This window comes from Salvelinus fontinalis, chromosome 19 (genome assembly GCF_029448725.1).
Source record: "Salvelinus fontinalis isolate EN_2023a chromosome 19, ASM2944872v1, whole genome shotgun sequence".
Classification (NCBI taxonomy): domain Eukaryota; kingdom Metazoa; phylum Chordata; class Actinopteri; order Salmoniformes; family Salmonidae; genus Salvelinus; species Salvelinus fontinalis.
Window position 1 is genome coordinate 20,319,519 of NC_074683.1, and position 20,262 is coordinate 20,339,780.

The window sequence follows — 20,262 nt, forward strand, 5'->3', positions numbered from 1 at the left end:
GACACACAGAAGGGTTTTTCAAAATGTTCACCTATGGGGACAGCCAAAGAATCCTTTTAGTTTCGAGATAGAACATATTTTTCGAGGAGTTTAGAATGGTATGCCATTACTGATGCAACCGTCCAGGTACAGACCTCTGTTAGCAAAAGTTAGCTAAAGTCAGGTGCCATTCCCAAAGGCTAAAGACATCAAGCAGACATCAGGTTCAAGAGGAGGGGGTGTGATCTAACCAATGCAATTTTGCAACTCATGCTTACCTGGTTTGACGGAAAGGGTGGCACTGCTAGATGCTCGCCCAGCCTCATTGGCAGCTGTCACACAGTATGTTCCAGCATCACTTGGTTTTGCACATTTGATGAGAAGTGAATACCGCTCTCCCTCCACTTTGACCCCATAGTTTGGGCTGTTAGTGATCTCAATATTGTCTCGCCTCCAGGTAACTAGATAAGGACACAGATCAGGACACAAATATAAGCTGAGGTGATATCAAAAATACATATTTAAGTGGCTTTTAACAGGGTATGGTAGAAGCTGCCAGGCTTGAGTACAGAACTGCAAAGCTGCTGGGTTTTTTCCCGTATGTATCAAGAATGGTCCACCACCCAAAGGACATTCAGCCAACTTGACACACTGTGGGAAACATTGGAACTGTGGCAAGCATTGGAGTCAACATAGGCCAGCATCCCTGTGGAACGCTTTCAATAGCTTGGAGTCCATACTCCAACGAATTGAGGCTGTTCTGAGGGCAAAAGGGGGTGCAACTAAATATTAGGAAGGTGTTCCTAATGATTTGTACACTCAGTGTATGTGCTACATAGAGATTGAGATAGCTTGCCTTCTGGGAGAGGAGTGCCAGCAATGATGACTCTCAGCAGGACCTCAGTACCAGCAGTTGCCACAGTGTCCTTAAGAGGAAACTCAAACATAGGGGCCTCCAAGGGGTCCTCTTCAGCAGACACGTAAGAGTCGTCTGAAGAATCTGCACAGATGACGAAACGTAATTTAAATACCCAGTTTTAATGAAATTACAAAGACATTCATGGTTGTGTTCAGAACTGAGGAATACCCATTAGCATTGGAGATTGAAAAGACAAGGTTAATAAGATAAGAAGCCTCTAATATACACATGACAGACATTTTCATTTTGACCAAAGAATATAGAAAATAATTCGCACCTAACTCTGGAGACATGGGCCAAGCGCAGCGACCCTTCCCCCGGGTCTTCTGTGTTTGGCCTTCTTTCACATTGGTCACCTCTTTAGACTTGTCAGTCTCTGGAGGAACTTCCTCTTCCATGGGCTCTTCTTTAACAATGATGGTAGGTATGATTACCTTGGGGGCTGGCTTGATTAACTCCACTTCCAGTTTCTCCTCAGATGGGGAGAGTGGAATATTTGTGGAAGAGGTAACCAGCCATGGAGGTTTTTGCAGAGGTTGTATTGGATGGTCTTGTACAACAGTAGGCTTTCTCTGTACCAATGGACTTTTTGGTTTATACTCTACTTTTCTTAAGGCTACCTCTACAGGTGTTTTTCTTCCTGACGATTCTTCCTTTGGGGAATTCTGGGCAGGAGATTCTTGAATGTCCTGAGACTCCTGCATATGAGATACTCTCTGAACAACTGGTGATGGAGACCTCTGAAGGATCTCCTTGATTGGACTGACTCGATTTTCCTGTCTTGTTGGCGTCTGTCCCCATAAGTCAGCCAGTTGCATAGATTCTGGAGTGGCTGCTACTTCTCCCAATCTACTGACTGTTATGTTACTCATGGATGGGCCCTCAATCTCGTGGGTTTGGGGCGAAGGCTGCCCCTGCTGTGCCTGTAGGTGCAGTCGTGGTGGCGCTACTTTTTTAGGCTGTTCTGTCTCTTTCTGCTCCTTCTCCTGATGGGCTCGCTCCCTTTCCTGGAGCTTCTGGAGAATTTGCGGTGGGAGGGGCTCAATCTTCCTCAAGGGCTGCCTGCCTCTTGCCCTGAGCGAGAGCTGCTCGGTGGAGAAGGACTTCTTCATGTGAGGTTTACCCACAAGCTTCTTGATTTGTTGAAGCTCTTCAGTGAACTTGTTCTCGATTTCCTGGAACTTCTGGGTGGTACAGGGCCTGCAGTCCTCTAAGGACGCAGCCTTCTGTCTGAAATTGGACCTCCGTTCGGCAGCGTCCTCCTTCAGAGACTCTCGTAGGTCTTCCCTCAAACTCTCTCTGGAGACGCCCAACCGGTTCCCTCCATCGTCTGAGTCGACAGACCCAGCGTGGTTGAACCCGGCCCAGGACCGTCCCGAGATGGAGCCTTCATGGTCATAACTTCGCCTTGCCTCTTCAAAACCGCGCACCTTCTCAAAGATCTTGGAGCTTGCTCTCGTCAGTTTTGGGGACGGCCTAGGCTGGTATTCCTTGTGGAAGTATTCGTTGACACTGACAGGTGTCTGAGGACGGGAATTCTGAGTGCTGCTTTGAGACATGGCTGATAATTTTGGATGCCTTAACATTTCCTCAAATTCAGCAGGGACTGTGTCTTGGTAGTCGGTTGGCACAAAATGTTTCTTGCAGGGTGTGAGGGGTGTGTTCGGGGCTGATCCAGAGCAGCTTGGCATTGGAGAAGTGGAGGGGCATTTAATAATTCTGGGGGAGGGGGGTGGGAGGACTTGTGGGGATGATTCCCTCAAAACATTTTCAGATTGGCTCCTGAAAGAAGATGGTTATGGGAAATGATCTGTTAGAGAAAGAGTTCTAAATGATACCTGGGCCAGTGTGAGTAATGTCAAGGATATCATTAACACTGGGAGTTCTATTTTCGGCTGGCTTTAATGCAGTGCTATTGTCATACGCACATGCTTGTAGGCGCTTTGCTATCTTCCAACCCTTGCGCAAGGGTTGGTAATTTATCCATCTAACATCAAGGTGCTTGCGCTGAGGTGGGAGGAATAGAAATATCTGAGCTGTGCCCTTAAAAATGTGCACCAAATTGCCAATTTCATGCAGTGCAACTGGGAATATTTAAGACCAACCAAAAGCTGGTCATAGCCATAAGAAAGTTGGTTATGGCATCAATTTTGCCAGCGGAAGTGCACAATAGCCTAATCAGTAGCCTATCACCAATGTTTATTGAAATATCATCTTCGGGAGCAGCAAAAGTCAGCAGACATTCGCCTTTTTTCTTTATATTCGATTTTTTTACAGCTTCTGTAAAACGTTTTGACTCATTATGTGCAATGCCCATTGAATGAAAGATGTCAGTGACAGTAGAGGCCTTCACGGATTCACCTGTAGCCAAAAACCTGAGACCCGATCCGGGACCTGAGCGGATCCGGATCCAGAATTCTAAATAATGTCACGGGTCTGGGTCGGATCTGATTGTCATGCATGTCAGGTATGTGTAATTTTAACGGACTTATCCGGAAGGACCCATACAGATCCGAATGTAACTGCTGCGGAGAGAGAGACATTTTTCTATTTATGCTTCTGCTCTTTGCTTTTCACGAGAGCCTGTAGCAATTGTTGTTGTTGTTGGCAAATCATAAGTAATCATAGAGGCAATAGGCTACAGTTATAGAGCCTTCAAGGGGGGCAAAAGTAAGGAGATATCTATTTAAGGGAAACGGGAGTTAAATTAAGTAATTAAAACTTCAAGGAGAGGAAAAAGCTACAACGATCAAGAGCCACAGGTAGACTGCTACTTTCACTGTAGTCTACACACATGGATTGGCCCCTGATAGATATCCACCTCTCTCTATCTCCTCTCCCTCGTACTTTATCAGCTCCGGTTAATAAAGTAGCTTAAAGAAAATCCTTGGGTCTGGTCGGAACGGGTCTCTATATTAAAAAAATTGATTTATATCAATGCGATGGCCAAGTTCCAGATGAATAACTTTTTGAGGCTATTAAATCCTTTCAGTCTGGAAAAACCCCAGGGCTTGATGGCTTATCAAGCCTTTTTTGATATACTCAAAGCTCCATTGTTAGCTTGTTTTAACCACTCCTATAGAAATGGTAGTCTGTCAGGTACTCAGCAGGAAGGTCTAATTTCATTATTATTAAACAAGACCCAGATACCAAATATAAAGACCCAGTCTATCTTAAAAACTTACACTTCAAAGTCGTAATGCAAAAATAATAGCGAAATGCATAGCACTCAGAATTAAAAAGGTTTTACCAGGTATTGTTCATCCATTAAATGAACGATACATTGGAGATAATACAAGACAACTACTATAAATATTAGAACATCATGAAACATCTAAGAAGCCAGGCCTGGTATTTATTGCGGATTTTGAAAAGAACTTTGATAAAGTCAGACTAGATTTTATTTATAAATGCCTGGATTTTTTCAATTTCAGTGATTCTCTTATAAAATGGGTAAAAGTAATGTATAGCAACCCCATGTGTAAAATAGTGGCTACTTCTCAGAGTTTTGAATTGTCAAGAGGAGTTAAACAAGGGTGTTCGCTGTCACCATATCTATTTGTTAAGGCCATCGAAATGCTAGCTATTAAAATCAAATAACAACATTAGAGGATTACAAATCCAAGGCTTAAAAACAAAAGTTTCCATGTATGCCGATGACTCAAGTTTTATATTAAGTCCGCAAGCTAGATCCCTGCAATGTCTCATTGAAGATCTAGAGACATTTTCTGGATTCTCTGGACTAAAACCTAATTATGATGTGTACAATATTACATATTGGACCTTTACCAAATTTTACTTTTACATTACCCTGCAGTTTACTTATAAAATGGGCTGACGGTGAAGTAGACATACTTGGTATTCATATCACAAAAGATATAAATGAGCTCTCCTCAATGAATTTTAATATAAAACTGATTAACTCCTTAGTCATATCTCAGTTTACTCACTTACTTATGGTGCTGCCTACTCCTGATGATTTTTTTTTCGAATCATATGAGCAAAAAATATTTCGCTTTATCTGGGACGCTAAACCAGACAAGATAAAGTGTGTCTATCTATACATTGAATATGAATTGGGTGGGTTGAGATTATTAAATGTAAAAGCACTAAACTCTCTTAAAGCTTTACTTATTCAAAGTGTTACTTGAACCCTAAATAGATCTCAAGTAGATTACTAAGAAAAGCTTCAAAATTGCCTTTTTACCTTTGTGCAGATTGCCATGTCTCATTTCCATTAATTGAATTAATTGAATCTTTAATTTAATATATTTCAAACAAGCATTCCAGAGCTGGCTAAAATTTCTATTTCATTCCCTTGAAAAGATAGAACAAATATTACAACAAATATTATGGCTGAACTCAAATGTGCTGGTTGATAAAATACCTGTTTTCATGGAAAATATGTTTGAAAAGTATATTTTGTTTTTAAATTGTATTGTAAATTGGAATGGTAGAGTTATGTCTTTCATGGAGTTATCAGAACTGTATGGGAATTTCTGCTCAATCCAAGAATACAACCAATTGATTACAGCATTACCCCAAAAATGGAGGAGGCAGGTGGCAGTAGGAGGAGGTAGGGAACTGGTCTGTCTGCCCAATATAAAGGATCACAACTGACGCAGGAATAAAAATTGCATAAATAGGAAAGTATAGCAGTTTCATTTGAGGACCAGGATGTTGACAGCTGTGCCATACAGATTGCAGAATAGTAGGGAAGAGATTTTTGATGTACCGATTCCATGGTAACGGGTGTATGAGTTGATATATAAAATTACGCAAGATTCAAGACTTCGTGCTTTTCAGCTAAAAATATTATATAGAATTCTTGCCACCAACAAAATGTTGAGTATTTGTGGCATACAATCATCGAAGCACTGCAGATTTTGTTGTGAGGATACAGAATCAATAGACCATTTATTTTGGTACTGCCCAGGAATAGTTGAAAATGTATAACATTGATCTAAAATTGACCCTAGAAATAGTACTGTTGGGAGATCTGGAGAGACCAGGTCATTCAATAACTATTACTGTATACTAATACTCTTAGTAAAAGTATTCCTCTTCAACTCGCAATCTGTGTATCTTCTGTTCGATTAGATAGATTGAAATTGTATGTTAAACATCACAGCAGAGTTGAAAGATATACTGTGCATAGAAATCCGAAGAGGGTGGCCAGCAGAGATAGGTGGGATGGGCTGAGGGAAGCTGAGGGAAGCTGAGGGTTGGGATGTGGGATCTGAAGTGGAAGTGGAGTTGCTGGGCGGGATTAGAATGACGGTCAAAGATAGAAGTAATAATTAAGTCAAAATGAAACATTAAAAAAAGTACGTTTGAGTGACACTGAGGGGCAGTGTTGTTACAGTTAATGCCGGTTTGCCTGAGGCTGATGCCGTGAGGATGTTTGTACACATGCAATATACACAAACTCTCATTCAAATGCACACATGTGCACACACACGGACACACACACATGTAAATAGTGCCAAACATGCACTTAAACATATTCAGTTGGCCTTGCTGTTATGATTTTTGTTGTCCTTGATGTCTTTTGTTTTTTGCATTGTTTTCTGTTTTCCTTTGTCTTTCTCTTTTGTTCATTTTGTTGGTTGTTGGTGCGGAGGGGGGATGGGTCTTGGGGGTGGGGAATGTATTTATTGTATTTATTTATTCTTTCCCGGGGGGGGGGGGGGGGGGGGGGGGTTGGGGCAGGGTGTTGACCCTGGTTGCTTCTGTGTGTGTTTCTGGATGGGAGGCTGTTAGATGACTAATGTGATGCAGTTGTTGAGCGGCTTCACTTCAACTATATTGTATGTTTTAAATATTCAATATATATATTTTTTTAATATATACAGTGGGGCAAAAAAGTATTTAGTCAGCCACCAACTGTGCAAGTTCTCCCACTTAAAAAGATGAGAGAGGTGGAAATTATGGTGGAAAAAATACTTATTTTCCACCATAATTTGCAAATAAATTCATTAAAACCCCTACAATGTGATTTTCTGGATTTTTTTTTCTCATTTTGACTGTCATAGTTGAAGTGTACATATGATGAAAATTACAGGCCTCTCTAATCTTTTTAAGTGGGAGAACTTGCACAATTGGTGGCTGACTAAATACTTTTTTGCCCCACTGTATATATTTATGCCTATTGTGTTCGGATGGGAAAGTGCCAGGTTTCTAAGTGACTGCAGGAAGCCTGTTTGGAAGCATTGTTGATAAAAAAAAAGATTGCTTATTGTTTTTCGTTGATAATTTTGTAAAAAAATCCACTTTCCTCTGTTGGACCTAAATGTAAAATCGTGGTAATTCTGTCTGTGGCGCTGAATTCACTATTGATGTTTGCCTGTTTGTTTGTTTACCTTTACAATTCTTTACCTGGCAAGTCACCATACGGGTCATATCAACGGCGAAGGTAGCCTAATCTTATTATCATGTTTGGAAGGCAATGTCCATGGCTCGGACATGAAATGCAATTTTCGAAATGCAAATGCTATATGTAGCCAAATTAATTTCCATGTTGAAGCCAACTAGCCTACTTTTTTTGTATTTATTTTGTATTTTTTTTATACATCTTTGTTATAGCTAGGCCTGTTATACGGTTACTGTAGCCCTATAATATTTAATCAACTATCTTCAATGGATAGGACGAACATCCATGCCTTCATTGCGAATTGGACATCAAACACCATAAACACACAACTTGAAGCAACCACATAAAAAGCCCTCGTCACACCTACAATTTATGAATCGATAGAAAGCCTGCCGCTTTACGCTAACCCCAGGGGTTGCGCCCATAATTCCTGCCATCAAAATAGCTCAAATATTTCTGCGAATGCACTAAGATTCACGTTTGCATTTGGATTGTACAAATAGAGCTCTTAGGCTGCCAAAATTATATTACACTGATATGAAACGAAAGATTTCAAGCACATCATTCTGTCTGTTAAATCACAAGATTGTAAACAGCAGGCATGGCAAACTGAAAATCATCTATTCAACAATGGCATGCATATCAACCATAGAAGAATAATCAATAATCAATAATACCTCACACATACAATGTGATGTTAACAGTGCTCTGAATGGCAGTTGATATAAGTCCATGTGAAATCCAAACAAAGCTAACGAAGCAAGGCTATGCTCAAACTTTGGAAATGTTTGGAATGCAGTAACTGCTTGCTTGCACAATTTGCCCACTTTATTTATTTTCATTCCCTGACTGGTGTTGGTCAAAATTGAAAGCAAAATTGTAATGGGCGAGTTGAAGGAAATTGTGAGAGTTGAAGGAAATTGTAAATATAGGTCAGAAAGTAATTTGATGCTAAAAGGGGCAATCTGTGATTCAAACAATAATAAACTGGACCCCCCAGCCACTGATTTTGGTAAACAGATGAGGGATGGGGCTGGAGAAATGTAACTACTCTCAAACTGGATGCAAGGACAGACCATCCATAAGATCATAGTTATAGTTTTAACTATGTTTTGAGGTGTAAGGGTTTGTGTTCAATTACATTGTTTACAAACAATGGAGTAATATAAGCTTATTTTTGGGTTCTGATGGGGTACGACAGTTGAAGTAGGCTCATGAGTCATTTAAAAGTTGTATTCTTCAAGAATTAATACGTATATACACTGAGTATATGAAACATTAATAACTGACCAGGTGAATCCAGGTGAATGCTATGATCCCTTATTTATGTCACTTGTCAAATCCACTTCAATCAGTGTAGATGAAGGGGAGGGGACAGGTTAAAGAAGGATATTTAAACCTTGAGACAATTGAGACATGGATTGTGTATGTGTGCCATTCAAGCGCCCCCCTTGGGTTGTGCAGTGGCGGAGATCTTTGTGGGCTATACTCTGCCTTCTCTCAGGATGGTAAGTTGGTGGTTGAAGATATCCCTCTAGTGGTGTGGGGGCTGTGATTTGGCAAAGTGGGTGGGGTTATATCCTGCCTGTTTGGCCCTGTCTGGGAGTATAATCGGATGAGGCCACAGTGTCTCCTGACCCCTCCTGTCTCAGCCTCCAGTATTTATGCTGCAGTAGTTTATGTGTCGGGGGGCTCGTTTCAGTTTGTTATATCTGGAGTATTTCTCCAGTGTCCTGTATGAATTTAAGAATGCTCTCTCTAATTCTCTCTTTAGCTCTTTCTCTCTCTCAGGGGACATGAGCGCTAGGACCATGCCTCAGGACTACCTGGCATGATGACTCCTTGCTGTCCCCAGTCCACCTGGCCGTGCTGCTGCTCCAGTTTCAACTGTTCTGCCTGCGGCTATGGAACCCTTACCTGTTCACCGGACGTGCTACCAGTCCCAGACCTGCTGTTTTCAACTCTCTAGAGACAGAAGGAGCAGTAGAGATACTCTCAATGATCGGCTATGAAAAGCCAACTGACATTTACTCCTGAGGTGCTAACCTGCTGCACCCTCGACAACCACTGTGATTATTATTATTTGACCATGCTGGTCATTTATGAACATTTGAACATCCTGGCCATGTTCTGTTATAATCTCCACCCGGCACAGCCAGAAGATTACTGGCCACCCCTCATAGCCTGGTTCCTCTAGGTTTCTTCCTAGGTTTTGGCCTTTCTAGGGAGTTTTTCCTAGCCATCGTGCTTCTACACCTGCATTGCTTGCTGTTTGGGGTTTTAGGCTGGGTTTCTGTACAGTACTTTGAGATATCAGCTGATGTAAGAAGGGCTATATAAATAAATTTGATTTGAATGGGCAAGACAGAAACTGTAAGTGCCTTTGAACGGGGTATGGTAGTAGGTGCAAGGTGCACCGGTTTGTGTCAAGAACTGCAACGCTGCTGGGTTTTTCAAGTTCAACAGTTTCCCGTGCGTATCAAGAATGATCCACCACCCAAAGGAAATCTAGCCAACTTGACACAACAGTGGGAAGCATTCAAGCCAACATAGGCTAGCATTCCTGTGGAACGCTTTCGACACTTTGTAGAGTATTTGTCTGAAGAAATTGAGGCTGCTCTGAGGTGTTCCTAATGTTTGGAATACTCAGTGCACAGTATATCATTCATATAAAAGTCCCAAAGTATATTAATTGCAGATTGCCTCTTTAAGGAATGTTTACTAATCATATCAGTAGTGAAATCTGTTGTAACAGCTACTCAATTAAATCCCTGAGTGATCCTCCTCAGTATATCACCTGCACCTCCATTCATGTGGTGACAGCAAATGCATACATACACCACAGTGACTTTATTCTTTCTTAAGTGGGAGCTTTCCCAAGGGCAACAATCCACTTCTTAAAGCATTATTATGTGTTGCACAGTGTAATAGTAAGTCATCTGAAATACTTGTATTGACTTGTGTTGTGTTGCGGGTGTTTGAGATGGGTGCGCTTGAATAATGTCTGCTTTCCTAAGTGTGTTACCCAGGCGTCTTGGTAATGTTTACCTAAAGGAGTATGGTTTGAGTATCCTTACATTATAGATACTGAAACTGCTGTCATAGTAACCGCTTGCTAAAGACACACTTTCCTTGGACTCCCCTACTGGCCCAGTTAGATTAGCATATGTGCTCTTATCAGAGACTTGACCCCTTGGTGCTTGATCTGGGTGGCTGCTTGCTCCACCCTGTTTGCTTGCCTGGAGGGCTTGGAGATGTCTTGAAGTCCTTTGCCCCAGCTGTCCATCATTCTGTCCCCTGTGGCAAGATAAAACATGAAACACAAATAGTTGTATTTGTTAGCCAATTTGTCAGTTATTCTACCTGAAATACTTTAATAATTCAGAACGTCTACCTCAGTTGGTATAGTTACCTGTAATTGTGAGCAACAGGTAGGACAAACATGCCTAAACCCTAGAATTATAAAGAGCAATGTTCCTTTTCAAATCCATAGCAACCATGGAAAAAGTCATTTTTCTTTCTATACAGATAATGCTGTGAATCCAACTGATGGCTTAAATGATATTCAGCTATCTGGTGCAGAGAATGTGAAGGTTAAGACGTCTATGAGCTCTATTTTCGTCTGACGCTAAGGAGGTGCAAGTGTCAAATGCACATTAATTTGCAATTTTGTCATGTTTAAGACTGTCGCACTGTCATTTTCCAGCCCTAACACCAGGTTCAGCAATTTACCTGTCTTATATCAGCTCACTTGCGCTGAAGTGGGAGGGGGGGCAATATTTGAGGTGTGTTCTTAAAAACACTGACAATTTAATGCTGCGCTAATGGGAAGTTTTAAGACCCACCAAAAAGCAAGTCCTACAGGTACTGTAACACAGTTGATAATGGCATGGATTTTGAGAGCGGAAAGGCAGCCTATCCAGCCATGATACACATTGCCCATGGAAGAGAGATGTGCATTTTGTCCTGGTGAATCTCGTATTTAGAAAACATAAAAACTTTTGGTTCCTCCCCCATTTTGTTTAATTTGATTAAAAACCAAGCATAGCGTACCCTCCGCTTAGGCTGGTTTAGCAGCATCACATAGGTGCATATTTTTTATCCTTGCCATTAGCCAAGTAGCCTATGAATTAAAAAGTTGTAGACCTTTCCTGCAGTCAAATGACCAAATCACCCTCTAGTGGCCTCATTGGTGGAATGTTAATATGTTTCATAATTTCATCATTAATACACTTTTTTTTAACACCGGAAAATCAGGTGTTTCTATGTCAAACGTTTTTGTTTTATTTCAGTATTCTGTGATGTAAATAAAGTGTAATATTGTGATGCAAATACATTTTAACTGTATAAGCCCATAGCCATGTGTGAGGTATATATTTTTGATTCAAAGTAGATTTGTTTAAGACTACCAAGAAACATTCTGTGTGACCTTGATTGTAGTAAAATGGAAAAAATGGTACTACAGTTTTTTTTGACCTCATTCTTTTTCATTATTCTCAATCCACATACAGTGCCTCTGGAAAGTTTTCAGACTCCTTGACTTTTTCCACATTTTGTTATGTTACAGCCTTATTCTAAAATGTATTACATAATTTTCCCCCCCTCATCAATCTACACACAATACCCCATAATGACAAAGCAAAAACTGTTTTTTAGAACTGTTGGCTTATTTATATAATTACATACGTTTTCAGACCCTCAATACTTTGCTGAAGCACCTTTGACAGCGATTACAGCCTCGGGTCTTATTGGGTATGACGCTACAAGCTTGACACACCTGTATTTGGGGAGTTTTCCCATTCTTCTCTGCAGATCCTCTCAAGCTCTGTTAGGTTGGATGGGGAGCGTTGCTGCACAGCTATTTTCAGGTCTCTCCAGAGGTGTTTGATCGGGTTCAAGTCCAGGGTCTGGCTGGGCCACTCAAGGACATTCAGAGACTTGTTCCGAAGCCACTCCTGCATTGTCTTGGCTCTGTGCTTAGGGTCGTTGTCCTATTGGAAGGTTAACCTTCGCCCCAGTCTGAGGTCCTGAGCGCTCTACAGCAGGTTTTCATCAAGGAACTCTCTGTACTTTGCTCCGTTCATCTTTGACTTAGATCCTGACTAGTCTCGCAGTCCCTAGTGCTGAAAAACATCCCCACAGGGAAGGTGTCGGGTTTCCACCATATGTGACGCTTGGCATTCGCAGCAGCAGGTAGCCTAGTGGTTAGAGTGTTGGACTAGAAACAGAAAGGTTGCTAGATCAAATCCCTGAGCTGACAAGGTAAAAATCTGTTGTTCTGCCCCTGGTCAAGGCAGTTAACCCACTGTTCCTAGGCTGTCATTAAAAATAAGAGTTTGTTCTTAGCTGACATGCCTAGGTAAATAAAACATTCAGGCCTAATAGTACAATATTGGTTTCATCAGGCCAGAGAATCCTGTTTCTCATGGTGTGAGAGTCTTTAGGTGCCTTTTGGCAAACTCCAAATAGGCTGTCATGTGCCTTTTACTGAGGAGTGGCTTCCGTCTGGCCACTCTACATAAAGACCTGATTGGTGGAGTGCTGCAGAGATGGTTGTCCTTCTGGAAGGTTGTCCCATCTCCACCGAGGAACTCTAGAGCTCTGTCAGAGTTTCCATCAGGTTCTTGGTCACCTCCTTTACCAAGGCCCTTCTCCCACGATGGCTCAGTTTGGCTGGGCGGCCAGCTCTAGGAAGAGTCTTGGTGGTTCCAAACTTCTTCCATTTAAGAATAATGGAGGCCACTGTGTTCTTGGGTACCTTCAATGCTCCAGAAATGTTTTTGTACCCTTCCCCAGATTTGTGCCTCGACACAATCCTGTCTCGGGGCTCTATGGACAATTTCTTCGACTCGTGGCTTGGTTTTTGCTCTGACATGCAGTGTCAACTGTGGGACCTTATATAGACAGGTGTGTGCCTTTCCAAATCATGTCCAATCAATTGTAGAAATGTCTTAAGGATGGTCAATGGAAAGAGGATGACCCTGAGCTCAATTTCGAGTCTCATAGCAAAGTGTCTGAATACTTATGTAAATGAGGTATTTCTGTTCTTTATTTTTTATACATTTGCAAACATTTCTACAAAACTGTTTTCACTTTGTCATTATGGGGTATGGTGTGTAGATTGATGAGGCATTTTGTTTATTAAATACATTTTAGAATAAGGTTGTAACGTAACAAAATGTGGAAAAAGTCAAGGGGTCTGAATACTTTCCAAAGGCAATGTTACCTGCATACTTTATGTTGCTTGTTCGAGTAGGCTTTTCATCTCCATTTTCAAAGAGGGCCACTCGTCCGATTACCCAAGACACATGCTCCTCCAAACTATTCAATCCTCCTACAATTCCATATCAACCAGAGATAGATAATCTGCCTAGCAACATAGGCAACAATACAATTGACTGGAGCCTAGTATTAGAAAGATTCACCATCTATGAGTTTATGTTGTGAACGTACATGGCTCGAATGCAATGCAATTCCATCTGCTATTTCTGGAGAATTGCAAATATGATCTGTAAGATGGTTCGTGGTGTTTATAAAACATGACGTTTGTGGGCAGTATAACATTGAGTGGACATTCCCCCTTTCACTTTATGTTGGATTTGTATCCATTCGTGTGAAAAGGTTAGATGCGCATAAAACCCTCCAAGTTGCTTTTTCTGTAATATAACTATATTTAGACATAGCCTATTTAAAACAAGTTGTTGTTTCATTTTTATTAGAATTTGATTAATATTATACACTCTTTTCAGGCCTTATCAATTGCCTTGTGAATTTAATCTTGCTTATTGACTATGTTTGGCATGTCCATGTCCAGACTGCAATTTACAGTAGACCTAGACCCTATATCAGTGTGAATGCTCTAGCCAATGTTTAACAACATATTTCTAGATTGAAGCAATGCAATAAGAACAATGTGGATTTCAAAAGTTCTCAAAATATTTAGCAAATATGGGGCAGGATATTTAACATTCAAATTGGAAATGATGACGATACAATACATACAAGACCGTAAATACACAACTTGAAGCAACCACATAGCCATGGAGCACGCTCTGAATGACAAAGTGAGGATCCAATCCACGACACACCCACAACTTGTTCATTTATCAAAGCTCAGACCTTTTGCACCACCACCTGCTACTGTGCACATAATTCAAGTTCTGAAAAAGGCAAAAATATCTCTGACACACCCCGAACCTATAACGCTACCACCAGCGCTAATATTTACCATTGCGCTAGGTTTGTTAAAATAGAGCCCTACAACTACCATGTCGCTTGGAGTGAATACTACACAGATGTTCTCAAAATATACCTTGCCACACATTAAGCCTGGTTCTGAATACCTCTGCTTCCTTCTTTGGTCTCAATGGGGTCTCCACCTTCGTATTCTGTGGTCTCTGAGTCTGAAAGAGCGACAAGGAAAAGGTATTAGACTCAAGTGGATTGACAACATATGGTGTTGCATGACATTCCATTTTAAAACCATGGAGTGAATCCTAACCTACACTCAAGTCAAATTGTCACTATGACATCAATGTATAACTAAATGAAAATCTTACAAAAGTGGAAATTAGGATTGATCCCTTTTTATAACCCAGCACTAACACACCTGATTTAACTAAACACCAAACTCTTGATTAGTTGAAATAGGTGTGTCATCGCTGAGTCCGAACCAAATTGTGAGAGGCCCCCCGGGAATGGATTGTGAAACATTGCATTAGGAAAGGCCACCATTACATAGAGAAGAGGACAAAGCTACCAGTAATATAAACAAATCAGGTGCCAAAAGGAAGCTATTTTCAGAATTCAATGTTTGCAAATAGAGGATTTTCCGCACTGCACTTTCAGAGGTGCGTTTGATGTGTCCCAAAAGCATGAAGCTGACAATTGATTTTGAAATCCTCATTTGCAACGATTAAATTCCGGACTTTAAGTAAGCAGTGGTGAACCAAGATGGTACCAAGGACATTTACCATTACTGTGCTGCAGTAAGGGGAAATTATGTTTCCATAGTGACAGCAATGACAAGCAGTTGTTACTTTAGGAAGCCCTTTGTTAATTAGCTTCGGAAAGTGCCTTCGGAAAGTGTTCACACCCGTTGACATTTTCCACATTAGTTGTATTACAAAATAAAACACTAATATGTCTTGATTAGATAATTATTCAACCCCCTGAGTGAATACATGTTAGAATCACCTTTGGATGCAATTACAGCTGTGAATCTTTCTGGGTAAGTCTCTAAGAGCTTTGCAAACCTGGATGGTTCTTGTCCATTATTCCTTAAAAAATTATACGAGCTCTGTCAAATTGGTTGTTGATCATTGCTAGACAGCCATTTTCAAGCCGATTTAAGTCAAAACTGTAACTAGGCCACTCAGGAACTTTTGATGCAGTCTTGGTAAGTAACTCCAGTGTATATTTGGCCTTTCATTTTTGGTTATCGTCCTGCTGATAGGTCAATTTGTCTCCCAGTGTCTGTTGGAAAGCAGACTGAACCAAGTTTTCCTCTTGGACTTTGCCTGTGCTTACCTCTATTCCGTTTATTTTTATCCTAAAACACTCCCTAGTCCTTGCCGATGACAAGCATACCAATAACATAATGCAGCCACCACCATTCTTGAAAATGTGTCGTGTTGGATTTGCCCCAAACATAATGCTTTTTATTCAGGACAAAAAGTGAATTTCTTTGCCACATGTTTGGCAGTATTACTTTAGCGCCTTATTGCAAACATGATTAATGTTTGAGTATTTTTATTCTGTGCAGGCTTCTTTCTTTTCACTCTGTCAGTTATTATTGTCATTATTGTGGAGTAACTACAATGTTGTTGATCCATCCTATTTTTTTTTCCTATCACAGCCATTTAACTCACTAACTGGTTTAAAATCCCCATTGGCCTCATGGTGAAATCCCTGAGCTGTTTCCTTCCTCTCTGTCAACTGAGTTAGGAAGGACGCCTGGGGCTTTGTAGTAACTGGGTGTATTGATACACCATCCAAAGTGTAATTAATAACTTGACCATGCTCAGAGATTCATTTCCTAAAAACATAATTCCACTTTGACATAATTGGGTATTTTCTGTAGATCAGTGACACAAAATCTAAATATAATCCGTTTTAAATTCAAGCTGTAACACAACAAAATGTGAAAAAAGTCAAGGGGTGTGAATACTTTTTGAAGATACTAAGTACCATCCCTCACAAATGGCAGAAACTCAAGACAGACCTCTATCATGATATGTTTCAGCTAATTGGTGGTTCAGTAACCATTGTTATTAGTGTCTTGCATAATTTACCATGACATTTGATGCTATCAACAGTCAACCTATTGCAATAGGAGAGGTCAAGTGGGAAAGCTGTTTCAAACTAGCAGGGAGTGACATTACACTTTAATTCTTACCTTACACAGTAAGGTGTGTGGGGAAAACATTCAAATATTTATTTTGGAGCAATTTACTATTGTAAATTGGTTGAGTCAGTTTGATCATCATGAGTGAATCATTCCACTAGGCACACCACATAATTTCAACATGGATAATTGGGTAATATTTGGTTGAGACGTTGATCAATGAGATTACAACCTATATTCACCCACTCAAAAAGACAGCCAAGGGTTAGTTGAATTCACAATGCATTTTCACTATGCTTTCAACCATCTAATAGCACAACCAAATTCCAATGAAATTTTTTTCTGATATTTGGTTTAGTTAGCACGCAAATGTCTATAACTGTGCTTTTAACAATTTAAAAGCACAGTAAAGTTCCAACGGGAATACATTCCAAATATTTTGTTTATTTATACAACAGATTAATGTGTTATCACTGTGCTTCATCTGGTAGCAGAACCAAACGACCTGGATTGCAGTTGAGATTAGATAAAAAGTACATGGTGCAAGTGATCAATGCCTCTCGAGGTTCTGCAGCAATTGTGAAGGTCTCCACTCACCTGTAAAGACCTCTACAAGCTATCTTGAACGCACATACATTATATGATTACATAAGAAGAAATATACAGTTACAGTAACCTCAATGCGGCCATGGATGTGTTACATTTTAAGGTTGAATGTTACCTTCGTTTCTAAGATAGCCTTAACTTCAAGCTATTTGCATGCTGATTACAAAACCAATATTGAATTGTGCTTGGTTGACAAGGCAACCAAATATCAACATTTGAAGATGTATCTTTTGCTTGGATAGTTCCATCTGTGCCACTGACTTCAATTCCAGTTTGTCTACAAATTAATAATTGATATGTTGGATTCACATCTCCATCTCAAACATTAATCTAATCTAACTAAATCAATCAAATCAATGGAGACGATGAATACTTTTTTCAAATCCAAAGTACACTACATGACCAAAACTACATGACCCCTTTGCTGCTATATCAGACTCCACTCTTCTGGGAAGGCTTTCCACTAGATGTTGGTACATTGCTGCGGGGACTTGCTTCCATTCAACCACAAGAGCATTAATGAGGTTGGACACTGATATTTGGCGATTATGCTTGGCTCGCAGTCGCCGTTCCAATTCATCCCAAAGGTGTTTGATGGGGTTGAGGTCAGGACTCTGTGCAGGCCAGTCAAGTTCTTCCACATGGATCTTGACAAACCATTTCTGCATGGACCTCACTTTGTGCACGGCGGCATTGTCATGCTGAAACAGGAAAGGGCCTTCCCTAAACTGTTGCCACAAAGTTGTAAGCACAGAATCGTCTAGAATGTAATTGTATGTTCTAGTGTTAAGATTTCCTTTCACTCAAACTAAGGGGCCTAGCCCGAACCATGAAAAACAGCCCCAGACCATTATTCCTCCTCCACCAGACTTTACAGTTGGCACTATGCATTGGGCAGGTAGCGTTCTCCTGGAATCCGCCAAACCCCGATTTGTCCGTCGGACTGCCAGATGGTGAAGCGTGATTCATCACTCCAGAGAACGCATTTCCACTGCTCCAGAGTCCAATGGTGGCGAGCTTTACAACACTCCAGCCGCATTTGGCATTGTGTATGCTGATCTTAGGCTTGTGTACGGCTGCTCAGCCATGAAAACCCATTTCATGAAGCTCCCAACGAACAGTTATTGTTCTGATGTTGCTTCCAGAGGCATGTTGGAACTCGGTAGTGAGTGTTGGAACCGAGGACAGACAATTTTTCTGCACCTCAGCACTCGACGGTCCTGTTCTGTGAGCTTGTGTGGCCTACCACTTTGCGGCTGAGCCCTTGCTGCTCATAGATGTTTACACTTCACCTTAACAGCACTTATAGTAGACCATGGCAGCCCCTAGCAGATCAGTAATCTGATGAACTGACTTGTTTCGAAGGCGGCATGCTATGACAGTGCCATGCTGAAAGTCACTGAGGTATTCAGTAAGTCCATTCCACTGCCAATATTTTCCTATGGAGATTGCATGGCTGTGTGCTCGATTTTATACACGTTAGCAATGGGTGTGGATGAAATAGCCCAATCCACAAATTTGAAGGAGTGTCCACATACTTTTGTATGTAGTTTATTTTCTACATAGATTCCATGACACAATACATTGACAAATTACAATGAAACAACGTTGATTCAACAGGTTTGGGATACTTCTCCTTGTCTTTGCAAACCAAACACAAAATAGCAAGACAGACATTTTGTCAAGTTTGAGCTAAGCATCACAGAGCAGTAACTACTCACTGAACACAAACCTCAGCTAAGCTGTACTCACCAACATCAGTGTTCACACCACATGAACATCTTCGCAGCATCACCGAGTTGTTCAGACTGCCAAACACTCTCAACACACAGCTCCACCTCACAATGTCATGGGTAGAGCTCGGAATAGATAAGACTCCACTGAGTCATCAGTAACCCAGCAGCTCTCGTGAGATGTTCTCCACCTCAACATGGGAGGACTAGATGCTTAGAGCTCACTGCTTCAAACAGAATGATCATCTGATGTTCATCTAAATGGCTAGACTTACCTGGGGTATGAGCTTGAATTAGATAACATCAACAGAATTATACTATACTACAGTTATATGAATATGTATTCAATTTTATTTATATGTGCAATTTATCCAATTCAGTTAAATCAGATGAAATAGTAGCGTTAATAGTGATTGTGATCATAGAATGTTATTTAACAAAAACAGAGAAGATTTCCATTGACACTTTTATGAATACAATATTTTACCAAAATAACTGGAAAACTAAATGAGCAAACATATCAGATCGAAAAATACATATATTGTAAATAGGCATGCCACTAGCTGTCAGACTTGACATCGGTAATGTGTTCTAGAAACCTGTTATTCCTAACTCCAAACAAACCATGAGAGGAGGATCCATGATCTATGAGAGGCCAGTTTTCTGAAAGGAAATTTTTCTACTGTGCCATTTACTTTATGTTCGTATTCTTGTTTGTATTATTTCCTATTGTTGTTATTGTTGTTGCATTGCCAAGAAGGAACCTGCAAGTAAGCTTTTTGTTGGACTGTGTATACCATTGTGTATCCCGTACATACAACTAATAAAACTTGAAAACTGTTACATTTTCCAAAATGACAGTGGGACCTGCCAAATAAGGCCCACATACTTGACTGCTCCTTTTAGTCCTCATACACAGCTACAAAACAGCCTGCTCTGAACATGAAGTTGAGGATGCCCCACATCTACTACATGGCGCTGGAGAAGAAGACAGAAGTTTTACGAGCCCCCAGGCGATTGTGTTTTTTTGTTTGTTTATTTGCGTCGCTTGTAACTTCTTTTTTAACTTCTTTTGTACACAATGTTGCCGCTACCGTCTCTTATGACCGAAAATAACTTCTAAACATCTGGACCGCGATTACTCTCCACGGACTAGCAGAATCCTTTTTTTCCTTTCAAGACTCCGATGAGTCCGAAGCGAAGGATATACTGCTTCCTCGGGAACAGGCCCCGATCCCCGTGATCTGAGTGAAGGGTAGGCGGGGAAAAAGGGGCCAAAGGGCGGGCTGCCTTCTGAGAATTTGTA

General features: G+C 40.7%; 1 protein-coding gene and 1 long non-coding RNA gene across 2 annotated transcripts in view; both read right to left on the bottom strand.

Annotated features, from left to right (window-relative positions):
- LOC129817018 (striated muscle preferentially expressed protein kinase-like) overlaps positions 1-2,685 on the bottom strand; it is a gene marked incomplete at its 5' end in the record, with an annotated part of 113,456 nt that extends 110,771 nt beyond the window's left edge. The window contains 3 exons of the mRNA XM_055872003.1: positions 258-440; positions 836-979; positions 1,176-2,685. Coding sequence (XP_055727978.1) covers positions 258-440; positions 836-979; positions 1,176-2,685 — 1,837 coding nt within the window. The remainder of the gene's footprint in view (positions 1-257; positions 441-835; positions 980-1,175) is intronic.
- A 4,096-nt stretch (positions 2,686-6,781) lies between these two features.
- Positions 6,782-19,066, bottom strand: LOC129816480 (uncharacterized). The gene is made up of 3 exons (XR_008753560.1): positions 18,976-19,066; positions 14,584-14,674; positions 6,782-10,568 (listed from the first exon to the last, which is right to left on the bottom strand). It is a non-coding gene; the product is annotated as an uncharacterized LOC129816480 (long non-coding RNA).
- Between the last annotated feature and the right edge of the window lie 1,196 nt (positions 19,067-20,262).